At 37.3% G+C, this 19,163-nt stretch overlaps 1 protein-coding gene across 3 annotated transcripts in view; it reads left to right on the top strand.

Moving 5' to 3' along the window:
* IFT88 (intraflagellar transport 88) overlaps positions 1–19,163 on the top strand; it is a 145,431-nt gene that overhangs the window by 14,682 nt on the left and 111,586 nt on the right. For 2 of the 3 annotated variants that reach the window (XM_073894797.1, XM_025875208.2), the window contains exons 4-7: positions 7,346–7,402; positions 8,551–8,604; positions 9,455–9,518; positions 10,459–10,528. In XM_073894797.1, the coding sequence (XP_073750898.1) occupies positions 7,346–7,402; positions 8,551–8,604; positions 9,455–9,518; positions 10,459–10,528 (245 nt within the window). The remainder of the gene's footprint in view (positions 1–7,345; positions 7,403–8,550; positions 8,605–9,454; positions 9,519–10,458; positions 10,529–19,163) is intronic. The other variant, XM_025875209.2, reaches the window with a different exon arrangement.

Raw genomic sequence — 19,163 nt, 5'->3', positions numbered from 1 at the left:
TGTCACCACTGCCACTGGAACTGAGAGTGTGCAAAATTCCCTCTTGGGGAAGTGCAGTGTTGGTAGGGGTTTGGGCTGGTCTTCTGGGGGAAGGGGTCTGTAGTACTGGGACTTAGGCAATCCTGACTGCAAAGTGCGTTTTCATTGGAGTATGGGGGAATGGGGCTTGGTGTAAGCAAGTTAGGTAGCAAATGTCTGCACTGTGCTGTGTGGCATAGGTGGCCCTATGCTTACGCTGAAGGGCAAGGGAGGGAAATGGCAACAGCCAATTTATTTGTTCTTGGCAGGGTCTCTCCATGAACACTCTCTCTGGGACACCCTGTGACTTGAGCAAATAACCTCCCCACTGTGTGCCCCAGGCACTCTTCAGATCACGGTTTCCATGCCTTGTGTCCACAGGTTGTTTATCTGCCTTCTCTCTAAGCGTAGTGCATTGCCCTCCAGGCTCTATCCTGGCCACACCTGCTAATCTTTAAAACTCTAGGCTTTGAGTCCCACTGCTTACCAGAATCCATGGAATTTGGCCCATTTAGCTTTCCAAGCCAATGTCTATGGGAATTGGTTTTCCTCGTGTACTCTCCTGTTAGTCTGTCTCTCACCCTTCCCCACCACCACAGCTTCTTCCCACTGCCGCAGCCATGTTTCTGCCTAAACCCTGTCTCTGCACTTCCTACCTTCTTCAGTGTGTCCTCTTCTCTACCTTTAGTTGTGGAGTTTGTTCTGCCAGGGTTCAGATTGATTTCTGGAGTATTTAGGATGATTTGACAGTTATCTAGTTGTATTTTTGGGATGAGGTGAGCCTAGCATCCTCCTACTCCACTACCATCTTCTCCAATCACCCCTCATTGTAACCAGTTTTAAATTCATGATTCAGTACATTAAATATGTTGTCATTCTTGTGAAACAGATCTCCAGAACTTTTATCTTCCCAAACGGAAACTCTGTACCCATTAAATAAAACTTTTCAGTCTCCCTCCAGCTCCTGGCAACTGTCTTTCTACCTTCTGACTCTATGAATTTGCCTACCTTAGGTACCTCATATAAGTGCAATTATGCAGTCTTTGTCTTTTTGTGACTGGCTTAATTCACTTAGCATAATGTCTTCAAGGTTCATCTGTGTTGTAGGATGTGACAGGATTTCCTTCATTTTTAAGGCTCATAATCCATTGTATGTATCACGTTGTATTCCGTCGATACTTGGGGCACTCCTACCTCTTGGCTGTTATGAATAGTGCTGCTATGAACATAGGTGTGCATATGTCTCTATGCAACCCTGTTTTCAGTTCTTTGGAGGTGTACCCAGAAGTAAGATTGCTACATCCCATGGTAATTCTATTTTGAATTTTTTGAGGAACCTCCATATTGTTAATTTCATAGCAGTTGCACCATTTTACAATCCCACTAACTGTAATAGGGTTCCATTTTCTCTACAACCTCACTGACTTTACTTTTTTTTTGATAGTAGGAATTTAACAGGTATACAGTGATTCTTACTGTAATTTTGATTTGCATTTCTCTGATGATTAGTAATGTTGAATATCTTTTTGTGTGTTTGTTGGCCATTTGTATGTCTATTTAAGTCCTTTGCCCATTTTTTAACTGGTTTTCTGATTTTTTTGTTGAAATATAGGTGTTTCTATATTCTGAATATTAACCCTTTATCAGATATACCATTTACATTATTTTCTCCCATTTCCAAGGTTGCCTTTTCATTCTGTTGATTGTGCCCTTGATGCACAAAAGTTTTTAAGTTTGATGTAGCCCCATTTTTCTGTTTTCACTTTGTTGCCTGTGCTTTTGATATCAAATCCAAGAAATCATTGCTGCATCCAATGTCATGAAAGTTTTCCGCTATGTTTTCCTCTAGGAGTTTTAGTTTTAGGTTTTATGCTTAGGCCTTTAGTCCACTTGGAGTTAATATTTTGTGTGTCTGTGTAAGATTAGGCTCTAATTTCATTCTTTTGCTAGTAGATATCCAGCTTTCCCAGCACTATCTGTTGGAGAGACTGACCTTTCCTCATTATGTGCTCTTCACACCTTTGTTGAAGATCATTTGACCATATACAGGAAGGTTTTTTCTGCACTTTTTTTTCTATTCCATTGGTCTGTTTGTTTGTGTCTATGCCAGTACCACATTGTTTACACATAGTAGCTTTGTAATTAAATGAATTTTAGGATTAATTTTTCTATTTCTTCAAAAAATGAAATTGGGATTTTGGTAGAGATTTCACTGAATCTGTAGATTGCTTTGAGTAATAGCAACATCTTAACAATATTAAGTTTTCCAGTCCTTCAACATGGGATAACTTTTTATTTATTTGTGTTTTTAATTTCTTTCTACAATGTTTTGTAGCTTTTAGTGTGTCCAGTGAGTTTTAAAACTATTTTAGATCAAAAAGTTTCTTTATACTCTTGAAAATATAAATATTATTATGTAAAGCATTGGGGTATATTTACCTAAAATGCTCATTGCTTAAAAAATATTTACCTTTCTAGTTTTCTAGTTTCTATTTTCTGTTAATTAATCTGTTAATTATGCATTCTACCAATGCATAAATTGCTAGAGTGATTTTTTTCAGTAGTATTATTAAAAGTTTTGTATGTATCATGCAAAGCATAGGCATCTGCCTTCTGGAGTGCATAAAATTTGTCAAGCTTTTTTTGTAGTTGAAAATAAACAAGGTTGGCACTAAGTAAAATAGGGAAGAATAGAAAGTTCTATCCATAATGTTTTATGTCTAATATTCCTTTTTTTGAGAGGCTTTTCCCCCACTTCTTCACTACTATATAGCAATGATTCTCAGTTCTCCACAACAGTCTCAAGGTACATTTGGCCTTGAGATATTTTTGGTTGTCACAACTTGGGTGAGTGCCACTGGCATCTATTGGGTCGCAGGCAGAGATGCACCCCCCACCATAAGAGTTATATGGTAAGAGGTCAACGGTGCCAAAGTTGAGAAACTGAAATATAGCAACTCCTCTGCTTTAGATGAAGTGTCCTTTTGCTTTCATCTTCTCTCACTTTGTTACTTTCTCTCTTTCCTCCCTGCCATATATATATTATTTAGCAAAAATAAGTGATTAATATTAAATCATTTACAGTGGAAAGGATCTTGTGAATAGCTTTCCCATCACATTTATTTAAATGAATTTAATGTGGTTCCCTGCAATGAGTTTAGCCAGCTATACATTTAGAGGACATAGTCCTCCACAAAACTATTCTCACTTCTGACACCAATTGCAAGTTTAGGGGATTCCCCAAATCACCTTCAGGTTCAATAATTCTTTGAAAGGGCCCACAGAACTCACTGAAGGATATTATACTCATGGCTTATTACAGGCGAAGGATATGGTTAAAATCTGAAAAGGGAAGAGACACTTAGGACAGAGTCTGGTGGGTCTAAACGTGGAACATCTTCCAGTCTTGCAGGGGACAAACAGCAGGCCCGTGCAGTGGTGAAGGTGGGTGGCGGCAGCCTTTTGTTTCTTTACTGAGAAAACTTGTTGACCCAACTGAACCTCACCAAGTGGGTGACTGGGTTGAAGGGAGCCAAGGGCATGACCAGATGAGTCACTGATTCATTCATTCCTTCAACTAGTATTTTCAGAGCACCTGCTATGTGCCAGGCCCTGGGGACACAGCTGTGAACAAAACAGACATGGTCTCTATCTTTGCAGATCCTTCATCTCAGTGGCCAGAATAGGAGTAGGGCCCTGGAGGCTTGGAGCATTTCCTTTGGCATTATGCATGACATTAACTTCTGGCCTCTATGTATGATGACATTACTTACATAGTATTGCCAACTAGGGAAAACCAGTTAGAACTTTGGTATCCAGAGTTTTTACTGGGGCTCTATCACCTATTGTCTGCATGGCTGATGTTTAGTCTCTAGCCCCTCCTGGAGGTTTAGAGTAATACCTCTGGAAGTTGAACTGACATTATTTGTCCTAAAGCTCCCATCATAAATCACATTGTTCGATTGTCTGGTGGCCAAAGCCTCTGGAAAACAAAGATATACATATTAGGCAGGACATTCCAGAGGCCTAGAGATCATTCCCAGTAGCGAAGAGCAAAGCCACACCTTTCTTTGGGTAAAAGTAACTCTTGACTACACATTTCACAATCTGTATTTTAATTTTAAGGTTACCTTTATCATGGAAAGAAAATAGGTTGAGTTCTTTCACTAAGCTAATGACTAGACTATAAGCTTTTCGAAGAGGCAGCCTGTCTTATTCAGTGTTCTTAGCCTACTGTAGGTGCTTCATAAATCTTTATTCTGTGACTTAGTCAATAAGCAAACATTATCTTCAATTTAGTGATTTCAGGTATAAGACATCAGGTGATCATTTTACCATACTGGCCCTTCAGTAATATTCAGAAGTAACTTTAGAGATCCTCATTTTATAGATGAGAAAACTGAAGCCTAGAGAGGCCAAATCTCACAGGTATCCATAACTGGGGCAGAGTTTAAGTCTCTTGACCCTGTATTGAATATTTTCATCACATCCTATTTATTATGTTAAACAGGGAGAAATTACATAATTTCTTTGTGAAAGGTGCTAAGCTTACTCAAGGCATAAAATTCTAGCTAGTTCCAAAGGACTTTATAATCTTAGGAAGGAAAAGAAAATGGATACATATATCCAAAGCATAATAAGTATTGTAAAGAAAAGAGTACAAATTGCTATGGGACCACAAAAAGAGGTTATTTGTCACTAGTGGGGACAATCAGCAAAGCTGCTTAGAAGATAAATTTACAGTTGAATATTAAAGGATATGTACAATTAAGACTGACCTTGAGATATGGGAGGAAAGACATTGCAGATGAGGGTGTAAGGTGAATAAAGGAAGAGCCAGTATAGAATTCACTCTATCTGAAGAGATCAATCCTATGCTAAAAGTAAAAAACAGAAACACTGATTTAGTCATTAGTAAGTAGTTAAAAGAATAATGGTCTCTTTCCTTCAGTTTGTTCTCATGGAAAAAATTGCTGAGACTCATATCCTTCCTTTTTAGCTTTTTCTAAGATCTGTCAGTTAGATCAAGTTTGTTAATGGTTTTGTTCAAGACTTCTATATTTTTACTGATTTTTTGGGTTGAGGGGGTTACTAGTTTTGCTAGAAAGATGTCAAAATTTACACTGTGTAGATTTATTTCTTTTTTAAGAGTTTTGATTTATATATTTGGAGCAAAAAATACTTCAAATTATTATATTTTCAGCATGAATTGAGCCTTTTATTATTTTTGAAATGTCCTATTTTTAGGCATGCTGTTTATCTGTTTTGTCAGATATTGATATATTGATGGGGCTACAGAAGCTCTCTTTTGTCTCGCGGTTGCATGATATGTCTTTCCCATCTGTTTACTTCCGGCTTTTCCATATCTATATATTTAAGATGTATTTCTCATTAGCAGAATGTAACTGAGTTCTCTTTATAAAGTGTGGTCTGATAATCTTATTCTTTTAGTGAAGTATTTAGTTCATTTACATTTAATGAAATTACTGTTTTGGTTTTAATTTGTCTTACCATTTGCTTTTTGTTTTTTCCTCTCTTATGTATCATTTTCTCTTATTTCTTGCCTTCTTTTGTTTCTTTTTTATTACTCCATTTCTCTCCAGTGTTGTGAGTTTACATTCTTTAACCATTCTTTTAGTGTTTTCCTAAAGATTACAATACTTATCTTTAAATTATTTTAAAGTCTAGTATAACTTAGTATTTTACTACTTCCTGGACAATGCCAGGATTTTACATTTTCAGCTATATTTCAGTTCTGTAATTTCTATTTATTCCTTTTTTATACTTTTTCACTTCTCTACTGAAATTGCCAATCTTGTCTTTTAATTCATTGATCGTGTTAAGCAGAGTTATGTTAAAGTCTGTGTCTGACATTTCCATTATATGTATCCTTTTCTCAGTGTCTTTCTAGTCTTGTTTCTCTTGGCTTTTGGTTAGGTAGTCTTGCCTCCTGTATGTCTGGTTGTTTTTGATTCCATGCCAGGCATTGTAAATGAAAAATTTTAGAGATAATTTAAGACTGTATGTCTGAGTTGTCCAGTATGATAACGACTAGCTACATGTGGCTGTGTACATTTAAATTATTTAAAATAAAGTGAAATATAAAAATTCAGATCCTTATTACACCAATCACATTTCAAATGCTCAACAGCCACATGTGGCTCTTATCAGGGCAGATATAGGACATTTTCATCACTGCATAAAAGTTCCACTGGATAGCACAACTCTAGATGATCTTATCTTTCACTAGAGAATTTACTTTTGCTTATGGCCCTAGAGGCACTAGGAGTCCTGGCTCACCTTACTCTAGTTGAGTTTGAGGTGGTTCTAAATTGGACTTCAGTTTTTATGAGGGCTAGTATACTGCTTATTTACTTTTCAGTTGTGGAGTGTAGCCTTTTGAGATCACAGTCAAAGCTTAGAGGATTACCAGGGCTGCCAAGGTGGCAGCCCCTCAACTCCTAACATTTTATCTCTTAAGATCTGTGAGTCTGCAGAGAGCTATGTTCAGCTTCTTAGCCATGCCTCTTGGAGAAAAGCAGGCTCAAATGCAGGCATACCTCTCTAGCTTTCCCTTTTCCTTATCTTGAAACCTTGCTAATTCTTCACTGCCTTCTTGGTTCTCTAATATATTCAAATTGATTTTTTATAAAAATATTTTTATTTTTTATAAATTAAATAAATATTTTATTAATATTTTTGTCCCTAGCTTTTTTAGTTACTCTTAGTGGGAAAGTTGTTTAAAACAGCAGTCCATCATAGCCAGAAGTAGAGCTATTCTACTAATGATGTTTTAATCAAATATTTCAAATAAATATGCCTAACAACTAATGTATAGGACATTTCTACCTACATGGTCCTATTTGATTCCAACTACAATTTTGTGATCAGGATATCCTTATTTCAAAGATGAGAAAATTTAGGTGCAAAAAAGTATGAATAAGAACAGCTGGTAGAAGGAGAGCTGAAATTCAAACCCAGATTCTCTGATGCCAAATCCTGTGTCTATTGTTAGGCCTAGTGGCTGTCAGTAGTCAGTATGCATAATGAATGATAGATGCAGCCATGAAAACTAATCTTTCTCATTGGTACCTGAGGTAATTCTAAAGTTTCTTTTCTCCTTTAAAATGAATTCCAGAATAAGTCTCCTTCTTAATACTTTAAAATACCTGGGATCCTTAATATTTAGGATAATTTAAGAGAAGTTATCCTAAATACTATATAAATATTTCCCTATTGATGAGTCTATATTTCCCATTGCTTTTCTAGTTTTTTGTTGTATAGCTTAATCTGAATTCTGTTAACTATGTTTTTTTTCCTCCCCAAGATAACTGCTAAAATACCAAGCACAGCAGTTACTAGACCTGTAGCTACTGGATATGGGGTAGGTTTACTTAAGCTAAAAATATTAAGGTGCTTTTTCTCATCCATAAGTTCACTTTAGGCAGTTCTAAATAATTTTGGGTATCTTTCAGTCCGTGACCCAGATATATTTTTCATTTTAGATAGTTAACAAACCTTATAAAAGTCTAATTTGATTAATAGTATTTATATTCTAGTCATTTTGATTATAAATTTATCAGAAAATATTTTATTATCATTTCTACTTATAAACCTTATTTTTGTTGATTTACTTCCTTTCATTTTTTGTGTAATATTACCAAGTCTCATATGTATTCCATTCAAGTTTTATGTGAAGTTAAATTTTATATAAAAGTAATGATGTTTATAATATTTCAAAACCTACCAACTAATACATGAAAAAATAAAATTTGAGAAAAATTTTAAAGGCATATATTTGGGTCTTGCTTTTATTTGAGATCTTTGGAGGAAGGATGCTATATAAAAATCCATAAAGGAAAAGTTGTGAGTCTTGCCCAAATTTGGATGTCTTAGCATACATGAAATAAAAAGGGAATGGGAGAAAAATGGAAGAATGATGTGGAATAGCATTTCCTAGTTCATATTATAATATTCCATAGGGGTCAGAAAAATGGATTTAGTACCTATAGGTCCAGGACACTTGACTTCATACGGTTTCTTTATATGAATAAGGAAAGTAGTCATATACATAATGTAACTGTGTGTTAAATGAAGCATGGTTTTATTAATCAGCCTAAGCATGTATTACTCATAAATTTGATTTTTGGTGGTGCTTCAGAATAGGAAACAGCAAACATTTTCTGTGAAGAGCCAGGCAATTTAGGCTTTGCAGGTCATAGTCCCTGTTGCAGCTACCAAACTCTGCCTTTGTAGTACAGAAGCCACCATAGACTGTGTGCAGACTAGTGGGGTATGGCTGTATTCCAATAAAATGTTATTGACAAAGGCTGAAGGTTGTAGTTTGTTGAAGCTTGTTTTAGAGTTTTATTGTTTAATCTTATATCCTCAGGTTATAAATGGAAAGAATTAGGTTTTCTTGCCAATAGAAAGAAGAAAAAAGTTACGAAGAAAACTTTTATAACTTGGTTTTTATAAAATTAAATGTAGATGTTTTTTGGAATCATTTTAATTTAGTTTTCTGTTTACTAGTCCAAGACATCCCTGGCATCATCGATGGGAAGACCAATGACAGGGGCTATTCAGGTATCTCTGTCATGTGGTTGTTCATTTTGGGCCTCTCTTGTGACTTATTGCCAACCTTTTTTATTATATTATTTTAAAATGTTAAAGAAGGTGTTTCTTATATAATGATCCTGATTCTTTAAACTGTGGGCTAAAGGTTGGACTGTTCAGAATCTTTGGAGGCAAAATCTCACTGGATTTATTCAGGTCTCAAATGAAATCCCCTTGGGGAGTGGACGTAGAACTGGTAGTGTGCTTGTGTGGTGAGCTCTGGGTCTCATTTTTCCTATGCTAGCACTTTCAACTGTTTCTGCAGTTTCTCTCATAGGCATATAAGAGACCAAAAAAGTAGAGGAGTAGCCCGCTAATAAGCTATATAACTTATATAAGGTGCTATATAAAAATCTTTGAGTTTTTCTTTTCAAACTACGAGTGAGCTCAGTTAAAGCAAGGAATTGAAATTTTATAGGGGAAAAGGAAAGTAGAGACAGGACTGACATATGAGAAGGCAGGGGTAAGGAATAAGCAGAGAGTGATTAAACATCAGTATTAAATGGGTGCCTGGGTGGCACAGTTGGTTAAATGTCCAACTCTTGGTTTCAGCTCCGGTCATGATCCCAGGGTTGTGAGATTGAGCCCACGTGGGGCTCCGTACTCAGCTTGGAGTCCGCTTAGAGTTTCTCTCTTCCTCTCCCTCTGCCCATCCCCACCCCTCTCTCTCTCCCTTTCTCTCTTTCTCTCAAATTAATGAATAAATCTTTTTAAAAAATAAAAATTGGGACTATATTAATGTATGTTCCATGTACAGAACTATAAATAAGAAGTAAATCTTATTTAAGAATACCTTTTAAATGATTCTTTTTCTTTCAAGGATGGAATTACTAGACCAATGACAGCAGTGAGAGCAGCTGGTTTTACCAAAGCAGCTTTGAGAGGTTTGTTTTATTACCTCTTCTATTTTTTTTTCAGATGTTTTAATGTTGTTACTGTGTTTTTATGTGTAAATGTAAATGTTACCATTTTAAATAAAACCTAACATGCCATTGATTATAAGGTATGTTATTATTTTAGGTACCATTAAGAAAGGAAAGGGGTAATGAAAATGTTCTGCATCTCAGTTGGAATGGTGGTTATACTGGCATGTAATTTGTCGAAGTGTGCTGACTTGTACATTAAAAATGTGTGCATTTTAAAAAAAACTAAAAAATGTGCAATGTATTTTATATAAATTAGAGTCCAATTAAAAATTACAAGTGAAAATAGTATTTAAATATGTAAGTTAAGTCATAATATAAAAATAAAATTATAATGACAAAATTTAATGTATACTATACCAATAAAATGGTTAAAAACTCAATTCCAGTCGTACTCACATGATGGATAATTTAGAGTTCCTAGAGTTAGGATAGATTACTGTGGAGGAGAAGTAAACACTGAGAGAGTACTCATTTTTTTTTTTTTAAGATTTTATTTATTTGACAGAGACAGCGAGAGAGGGAACACAAGGAGGGGGAGTGGGAGAGGGAGAAGCAGGCCTCCTGCAGAACAGGGAGCCTGATATGGGGCTCGATCCCAGGACTCCAGGATCATGACTTGAGCGGAAGGCAGACGCTTAACTGAGCCACCTGGGTGCCCCGAGAGTACTCATTTTTATTTTCACATTTTATTTATATAATTTGATGTATGTTAAAATCTTACCAATTTCTTTATATATAAAATGTTTATATAAACATAATAAATGTCCTGGCCATTTAATAAATAGGTAATTTAAACCATTTAATAAATAGGTAAATTAAATAACTTGTGCAAGTTTTTGTATTTTCTTTAATTATCCTGTATCTCAAATTCAATATGAACTCTTGAATTGTGTCTCAGGCTCTGCATTTGACCCCCTTGGTCAGTCAAGGGGCCCTGCTCCTCCTTTGGAAGCCAAAAATGAAGATAGGTATGTGAGTTCTCATGTTGTTGTTTTAGTGTTGTTGTATATTTTTAATTTTTATTTCCCAAATACATAATTCTCAGGTATTTTAAAAATTCATGTCAGCTGTACCCCTATGTTTATAGCAGCATTATTTATTATAGCCAAGATATGGAAGCAGGCCAAGTGTCCATCAATTAACGAATGGATAAAGAAGATGTGGTATATATATTTATTTGTGTGTGTGTGTGTGTGTGTGATGGAATATTATTCAGCCATTAAAAAGAGTAAAATCTTGTCATTTGCAATGACATGGAAGGAACTAGAGAGTATCCTACTAAGTGAAATAAGTCAGTCAGGGAAAGACAAATGCCATATGATTTCACTCATATGTGAAATTTAAGAAAAAAACAGGGAGGGGAAGATGGCAGTGTAGAACCCTACTCCCACCTCATGAGGCTCCTCTCATCCCCGAATACAACTAGATAACTGTCAAATCATCCTAAATACTCCAGAAATCAATCTGAACCCTGGCAGAACAAACTCCACAACTAAAGGTAGAGAAGAGGACACACTGAAGAAGGTAGGAAGTGCAGAGACAGGGTTTAGGCAGAAACATGGCTGCGGCAGTGGGAAGAAGCTGTGGTGGTGGGGAAGGGTGAGAGACAGACTAACAGGAGAGTACATGAGGAAAACCAATTCCCATAGACATTGGCTTGGAAAGCTAAATGGGCCAAATTCCATGGATTCTGGTAAGCAGTGGGACTCAAAGCCTAGAGTTTTAAAGATTAGCAGGTGTGGCCAGGATAGAGCCTGGAGGGCAATGCACTACGCTTAGAGAGAAGGCAGATAAACAACCTGTGGACACAAGGCATGGAAACCGTGATCTGAAGAGTGCCTGGGGCACACAGTGGGGAGGTTATTTGCTCAAGTCACAGGGTGTCCCAGAGAGAGTGTTCATGGAGAGACCCTGCCAAGAACAAATAAATTGGCTGTTGCCATTTCCCTCCCTTGCCCTTCAGCGTAAGCATAGGGCCACCTATGCCACACAGCACAGTGCAGACATTTGCTACCTAACTTGCTTACACCAAGCCCCATTCCCCCATACTCCAATGAAAACGCACTTTGCAGTCAGGATTGCCTAAGTCCCAGTACTACAGACCCCTTCCCCCAGAAGACCAGCCCAAACCCCTACCAACACTGCACTTCCCCAAGAGGGAATTTTGCACACTCTCAGTTCCAGTGGCAGTGGTGACAGGTCTTATTTCACAAACAGGTCGGCGCTCACCTCACTGAAATTTGCCACATTCAGACCAGGGACCAAAAACTGTCCACAGCAGGCAAAGAGAGCCTCTGCAGATGACTGGCCTGAAGGATAAAGCAGCCAGGACACAACAGCAAGTGCACGTAGTACACACAGGAGACACTCCTGGAAGTGCGAGGCCCTGGGGTACAGGAACGCTACACAGCAGGGCACTATGGGACCTCTTCTGTATAAGGCCACTACCCTCAAGAACAGGAGACACAGCTGACTTTCTTAACACAGAGAAACAAGCGCAGAGACTTAGACTGAACGAGAAGACAGAATGAAAGAACAGAGGACAAGGCCATGGCAGGAGATCTAAGTGAAACAGATATGACAGGCCTGATAGAGAATTTAAAGTAGTGATCATAAAGATGTTCACTGGACTTGAGGAAAGAGTGAAAGACATGAATGAGACCCTTAATACAGATATAAGGTATAACATAGCAGAGGTAAAAGTATAATAAATGAAATGAGAAACATGCATGGTGGAAGGAACAACAGGCTGGAAGAAGCAGAAGAACAAATTAATGACCTAGAAGACAGAGTAGTGGAGCGTAATCAAGCTGAACAAAAGGGAGAAAAAAAGAATTATGCAAAACGAGAACAGACTTAGGGGACTCAGAAATGTTAAAGGGGATTCTTTGAGTGGAAAGGAAAGACCAAAAGTGACAGTAAGAAAGCAGGAAACACAAAAGCAGTAAAAATGAGTATCTTATAAAAAAATCAGTCAACGAACTCAAAAGGGTGTAAAATATGACATCATATACCTAAAGTGTGGAGAGAACAGGAGTGAAGAATGGGTTCAAACTCAAAACGACATCAACATCATTAATGTAGATGGCTATATGCAGAAGATGCTATATTCAAACCTAATGGTAACCACAAATCAAAGACTAATAAATATGGAAAGAATAAAGAGAAAGAAATCCAAATATATCACTAAAGAAAACCAGCAAACCATAAAACAGGAAAGACAAAAAAGGATCAGAGAAAAATCTTCAGAAACAACCACAAAACAGGTAATAAAATAGAAATAAATACAGATCTCTCAATAATTACTTTTAATGTAAATGGACTAAACATTCCAATCAAAAGACATAGGGTAACAAAATGGATTAAAAAACATGGCCCATCTATATGCTGCCTATGAGAGACTTATTTTAGACCTAAAGCCACCTGCAGATTGAAAGTGAGGGGACAGAGAAATATTTGTTATGCAAAGGGATGTCAAAAGAAAGCCAGAGTAGCGGGGCACCTGGGTGGCTCAGTTGGTTAAGCGGCTGCCTTCGGCTCAGGTCATGATCCCAGGGTCCTGGGATCGAGCCCCGCATCGGGCTCCCTGCTCAGCGGGAAGCCTGTTTCTCCTTCTTCCTCTGCCTGCCTCTCTGCCTACTTGTGCTCTCTATCTCTCTGTCAAATAAATAAAAATCTTTAAAAAAAAAAAAGAAAGCCAGAGTAGCAATACTTACATTAGACAAACTAGATTTTAAAACAAAGACTGTAACAAGAGACAAAGGAGGACACTATATAATAATAAAGGGGACAATCCAACAAGAAGATATAACAATTATAAATATTTCTGCACCCAACATGGGAGCACCCAAATACATAAAACAATAACAAACATAAAGGAACGAATTGATAATAATACAATAACAGTAGGGGACTGTAACACCCCACTTACATCAATGGACAGATCATCTAAACAGAAAATCAACAAGGAAACAATAGCTTTTCATGATACGCTGGAACAGATGGATTTAACAGATATATTTGGAACATTCCATCCTAAAACAGCAGAATACACATTCTTTTCAAGCCCAGGACCAGATGGCTTCACAGGCAAATTCTACCAAACATTTAAAGAAAACTTAATACCTATTCTTCTCAAACTATTCAAAAAAATAAAATAAAATAAAAAGGAAGGATTACTTTCCAGTTCATGCTGTGAGGCCAGCATTACCCTGATACCAAAACCAGATAAAGACACCAAAAATAGAGAACTACAGGCCATTATCTCTGATGAACATAGATACTAAAATCTCAACAAAATACTAGGAAACAGGATCCAATGTAACCTATTCCAGTAAGGACCAAGCTAGACAAGCATTAGACAAACTGAATGGATTCCAGTTGGAGAGCTTCACGTTGAAAGTGGCCTACATCCCTGATGAAACTGCTGCCCAGCAGAACCCCTTGCAGCAGCCCCTAGGTCGCCATGGGTTTGGGCAGAGGGGCTTATCGAGGCAGGGGTCTCCAGGATCAGTCTCCAAGCAGAAACCGTGTGACTTGCCTCTACGCCTGCTGGTCCCCACCCAGTTTGTTGGAGCCATAATAGGAAAAGAAGGTGCCACCATTCGGAACGTTACCAAACAGACTTAGTTTAAAATTGATGTCCATCATAAAGAGAATGCGGGTGCTGCTGAGAAGTCAATTACTATCCTCTACCCCTAAAGGTACCTCTGCGGCTTGTAAGTCTATTCTGGAGATTATGCATAAGGAAGCTGAAGATATAAAATTCACAGAAGAGATTCCCTTGAAGATATTAGCCCATAATAACTTTGTAGGCCGTCTTATTGGTAAGGAGGGAAGAAACCTTAAAAAAACTGAGCAAGACACTGACACTAAAATCACATCTCCATTGCAGGAATTGACGCTGTATAATCCAGAGTGCACCATTACAGTCAAAGGCAACGTTGAAACATGCCAAAGCTGAGGAAGAGATAATGAAGAAAATCAAGGAGTCTTATGAAAATGATATTGCTTCTATGAATGTTGGTTTTAATATGGAGGACATGCCTTTCTTTTGATGAACAGTTAAAAGATGTTGTCAATTACATAAAAAAAAAAGATTAAAAAAATTAAGAAAATTGTTCACCATGATCATGTGGGATTTCTTCCTGCGTTTCAAGGTGGTTCGGTATTCGGCAAATCAATCAATCTGGTACATCACATCAGTAAGAGAAAAGATAACCATAGGATCATTTTAGTAGATGCAGTAAAAACATTTGACAAAATACAACATCCATTCATGATAAAAGCCAAGAAAGCAAGTTTAGAGGCAACATACCTCAACATCATAAAGGCCATATATGAGACAGCCCCAACTAATATCATCCTAAATTGGGAAAAACAAACCTTTTCCCCTAAAGATCAGGAACAAGACAGGGATGTCCACTCTCACTACTTTTAGTGAACATAATACTAGAAGTCCTAGCCACAGGAATCAGGCAACAAAAAGATATAAAAGGTATCTAAATTGGCAAGGAATTCAAACTTTCAATATTTGCAGATAACATGATACTGTATATAGAAAATCTGGAAGACTTTGCCAAAAAACTGCTAGAACTGATAACTTCAGGAAAGTTGCAGGATACAAAATCAAACTACAGAAATCTGTTGCATTTTTATATGCCAAGAATTAAGCAGAAAAAAGAAAAATTAAGAATTCCAAATATAATATACTAAGTAAACCTAACCAAAGAGGTAAAGACCTTTACTCAGAACTATAAAATACCAATGAAAGAAATAGAAGACAACAGAAAGAAATGGAAAGACATTCCATGCCCATGGATTGGAGGAACAAATATTGTTAAAATGTCTGTATTACCCAAAGCAGTCTACACATTTAATGCAATCCCTATCAAAATACCAATAGCCTTTTTCACAGAACTAGAACAAACAATCCTAAAATTTGTATGGAAGCACAAAAGACCCTGAATAGCCAAAGCAGTCTTGGAAAAGAAAAGCAAAGGTGGAGGCATCAGAATTCCACACTTCAGGTTATGTTACAGAGCTGTAGTAATCAAAACAGTATGGTACTGGCACAAAAATGGACACAAAGTTCAATGGAACAGAATAGAATATCCAGAAGTAAACTACAACTGTATGGTCAGTTATTCTTGGACAACCTAGGAAAGAATATCCGATGGGAAAAAGACAGTCTCTTCAACAAATGGTGTTGAGAAAACTGAATAGCCACATGCAGAAGAATGAAATTGGGGCACTTTCTTACACCATACACAAAAATAAACTCAAAATGGATTAAGGACCTAAATGTGAGACCTGAAACCATAAAAGTCCTAGAAGAGAGCACAGGCAGTAATTTCTCTGACATCAGCTATAGCAACATTTTTCTAGATATGTCTCCTGAGGCAAGGGAAATCAAAGATAAAATATTGGGACTACATCAAAATAAAAATCTTCTGCATAGTGAAGGAAACAACCAATAAAACTAAAAAGCAACCTATGGAAGGGGAGAAGATATTTGCCAATTACCTATCCAGTTAAAGGTTAGTATCCAATATATATAAAGAACTTAAAAACTCAACACCCAAAAAACAAATCCAATTAAAAAATGGGCAGAAGACATGAGCAGACATTTCTCCAAAGAAGACATCCAGATAGCCAGCAGACACATGAAAAGATGCTCATCATCATCCCCATTTACTCTCAGGGAAATGCAAATCAAAACTGTAGTGAGCTATCCCCTCATACTTGTCAGAATGGCTAAAGTCAACAACACAAGAATCAACAGGTACTGGCTAGGATGTGGAAAAAGGGGAACTCTCAGGCACTGTTGGTTAGAATTGAAACTGGTGCAGCCACTGTGGAAAATGGTATGGAGCTTCCACAAAAAGTTAAAAATAGAACTACCATACAGTCCAACAATAGCACCACTAGGTATTTACCCAAGGAGTACAAAAACATGAATTAAAAGGGGTACATGCACCCCTATGTTTATAGTAGCATTATTTGTAACAGGCAAATTATGAAGGCAGTGCAGGTGTTCATAGATCAACGAATGGATAAAGAAGTTGTGGCAAATATGTATGATAGAATATTATTCAGCCATAAAAAGGAATGAAATCTTGCCATTTGCAAGGACGTGGATGGAGATAGTATCATGCTAAGTGAAATAAGTCAGAGAAAGACAAATACCAGATGATTTCACTCATATGTGAAATTTAAGAAACAAATGAGCCAAGGGGAAAAAAAAAGAGACAAACCAGGAAAGAGGGTCTTAATTATAGAAAACAAACTGATGGTTACCAGAGCAGAAGTGGGTGGGGGATTGGGGGGGTAGGTGATGGGGATTAAGGGGTGCACTTGTCATGATGAGCACTGGGTGATTAAAAGAAATAGTTTTTTAAAAAATTAATCATGTATCCTCAAAAACAAAAGTTCATGTTAGCAGAATAATAATCAAAACTTCATCCCTGGTTCTTGGAACAGGCAAAAGAATCAAGTCTAAGAAAAACAGCCATGTGTGTTCTATGCAGTTTTATTATAATATTACTTGATGTGAGGATATGTCTAATGTTTACGGATGCCAATTTGATTCTCTTAGAGACCAAATGGAGTTGAAAATGGAATAGGATATGCTCATTTTAAAAGAATATTTCAATGAAAAAATTAAGAGAACATACAGGAAGTTAGTCATATCAATATTGAGAAATTTAATTTTTTGGAGAATTAGTTTTGTGCTAGTGGCTAAAGAGTAGCCAAAAGCTGTGATATAAAGTCAGGTGTATGTACTTACTGGGATCTAAGTACTATTGACATAAAGATTTTACAAGTAGTAACATAAGCCAGCATTTATTATTCACTGTGTCCTGCTCTGCAAGTGCTATATGTAAATGAAGATTGAGCTGTTTTTATCATTAGTTCATTGAGGGAGAAAGTAAACACAACAGTCTTCACTTGGTAACACTAATAAATGGCAGGACTGAGATTTGAACCCAAGCTGTTTCCAGAGCCTCATGTTATTAAACACTATTTTTCTTCTGCATAATAGAGATTTTTAAATTGTAGTTCTTAAACCCACTATTTGGGCTATTGTATAAATTACATAATTTCTCTTTCTCACAAGGAATCTCTATAGAAAATCTGTTCACTTTGTGTCCTAGTTAATGACAGCATGTTTGCTAATAAAAGTAGGTTACTTTATTGAAATACCAGGTCATTTAGAATCCTTTCAGCTGCCAACAGAAGATACATGAGGAAAACACACACACAATAAGAATCTTTATTATCTTATTTAATAGGAAGTCTGGAGGCAGGGCACTTCTAGGGATGATTAATTTAACTGCTCAATAACATCATCCCTGGTTCAGCTTCTCTCTGATTCCCTTGGCCTTTCTTAAGAGCCTGCCATCCTATCATGCCCAAAGAGTCCTGAGAGTTCAAAATCTCCACGTAGGGGCGCCTGGGTGGCTCAGTCATTAAGCGTCTGCCTTTGGGTCAGGCCATGGTCCCAGGGTCCCCCCACGTCGGGCTCCCTGCTCAGCAGGAAGCCTACTTCTCCCTCTCCCACTCCCCCTGCTTGTGTTCCCTCTCTCGCTGTCTCTCTCTCTGTCAAATAAATAAATAAAATCTTAAAAAAAAAAACAAACCCAAAAACAAAATCTTCATGTAGTTAATAAAGCCTAGAGCCAGAAATTTCCCAGTCTTGGGTCCCTTTCAAAAAGCAAAGACAATCTTCCCAGGAACCCTCTACCCCAAGCAAACCTGTCTTCACTTCTCACTGGCCAGAAGTGCATCACATGTGCATGACTGAACCAAACATTTGGCAACAGAATGAGACTCTTGACTAGCTTAGATCTGTATGCAAGGAGGAAGGATGGAGGCAGGTTCTTGTGTGGGTAGGTGTCCCAACAGTGTCTGCATATAGAGTTCATTTTCCTGGCATTTGATAGGGACAGGGTAATTACTTTTACTGTCTTCATAACGTTTATAACTTTAAAATTTCGTATTCATATTTTATTTAGGTTTATTATCTGTAAGCAATATGTAAAGGCATTTATTAGAGTGTTTTGGACTATAAAATAGAATTCTGTACTTTATTGTAACCTTTTTAAAACTGCCACGGCCCGCGTGCAAGGTCGAACAGGGGTGAGGGTAAGAGAATGAAACATAAAAGTATGGGAACAGGAGGGTTGCCCACGGGGATGCCGCGAGCAACGACTTTATTCTTTCTCACACACTTTATATAGGCTTAGGTTATATAACAATAAGACATAAACAAGTTCCACAGGTTCCTCCCTGCCCTTCTCCTGGCTCCGTCCCGTGTTTCTGATTCAAGGCCAGATTCCTCAAGCACATAGTTTTTTCCCATGCCTTCAAAGGGCCTGGTGCGCTATTTTTCAGGGCTTATCAATAACACTGTGGTTTCTTAGCCTAAATACAACTCGGGCTAGCCAGTACCACATGTTCTTGTATGGGGGCAGCCAGGTGGCCATGGTTCAAAGGGATCAGGGAGCCTTTGCTCTACCTGATTAACCCCTTTGTTGCTCATGGCTCCCGACATAAAACGGCATTTATTATGCTCATTGCTCAGTTAGAATTTTGCAAATC

Source organism: Callorhinus ursinus, unplaced genomic scaffold (genome assembly GCF_003265705.2).
Source record: "Callorhinus ursinus isolate GAN/ISIS: 27379988/994484 unplaced genomic scaffold, GSC_fseal_2.0 scaffold7, whole genome shotgun sequence".
In the NCBI taxonomy this organism is placed as follows: Eukaryota; Metazoa; Chordata; class Mammalia; order Carnivora; family Otariidae; genus Callorhinus; species Callorhinus ursinus.
The sequence above is the reverse complement of the archived record's forward strand: the minus strand, read 5'-3'. Positions and strand labels throughout refer to the sequence as shown.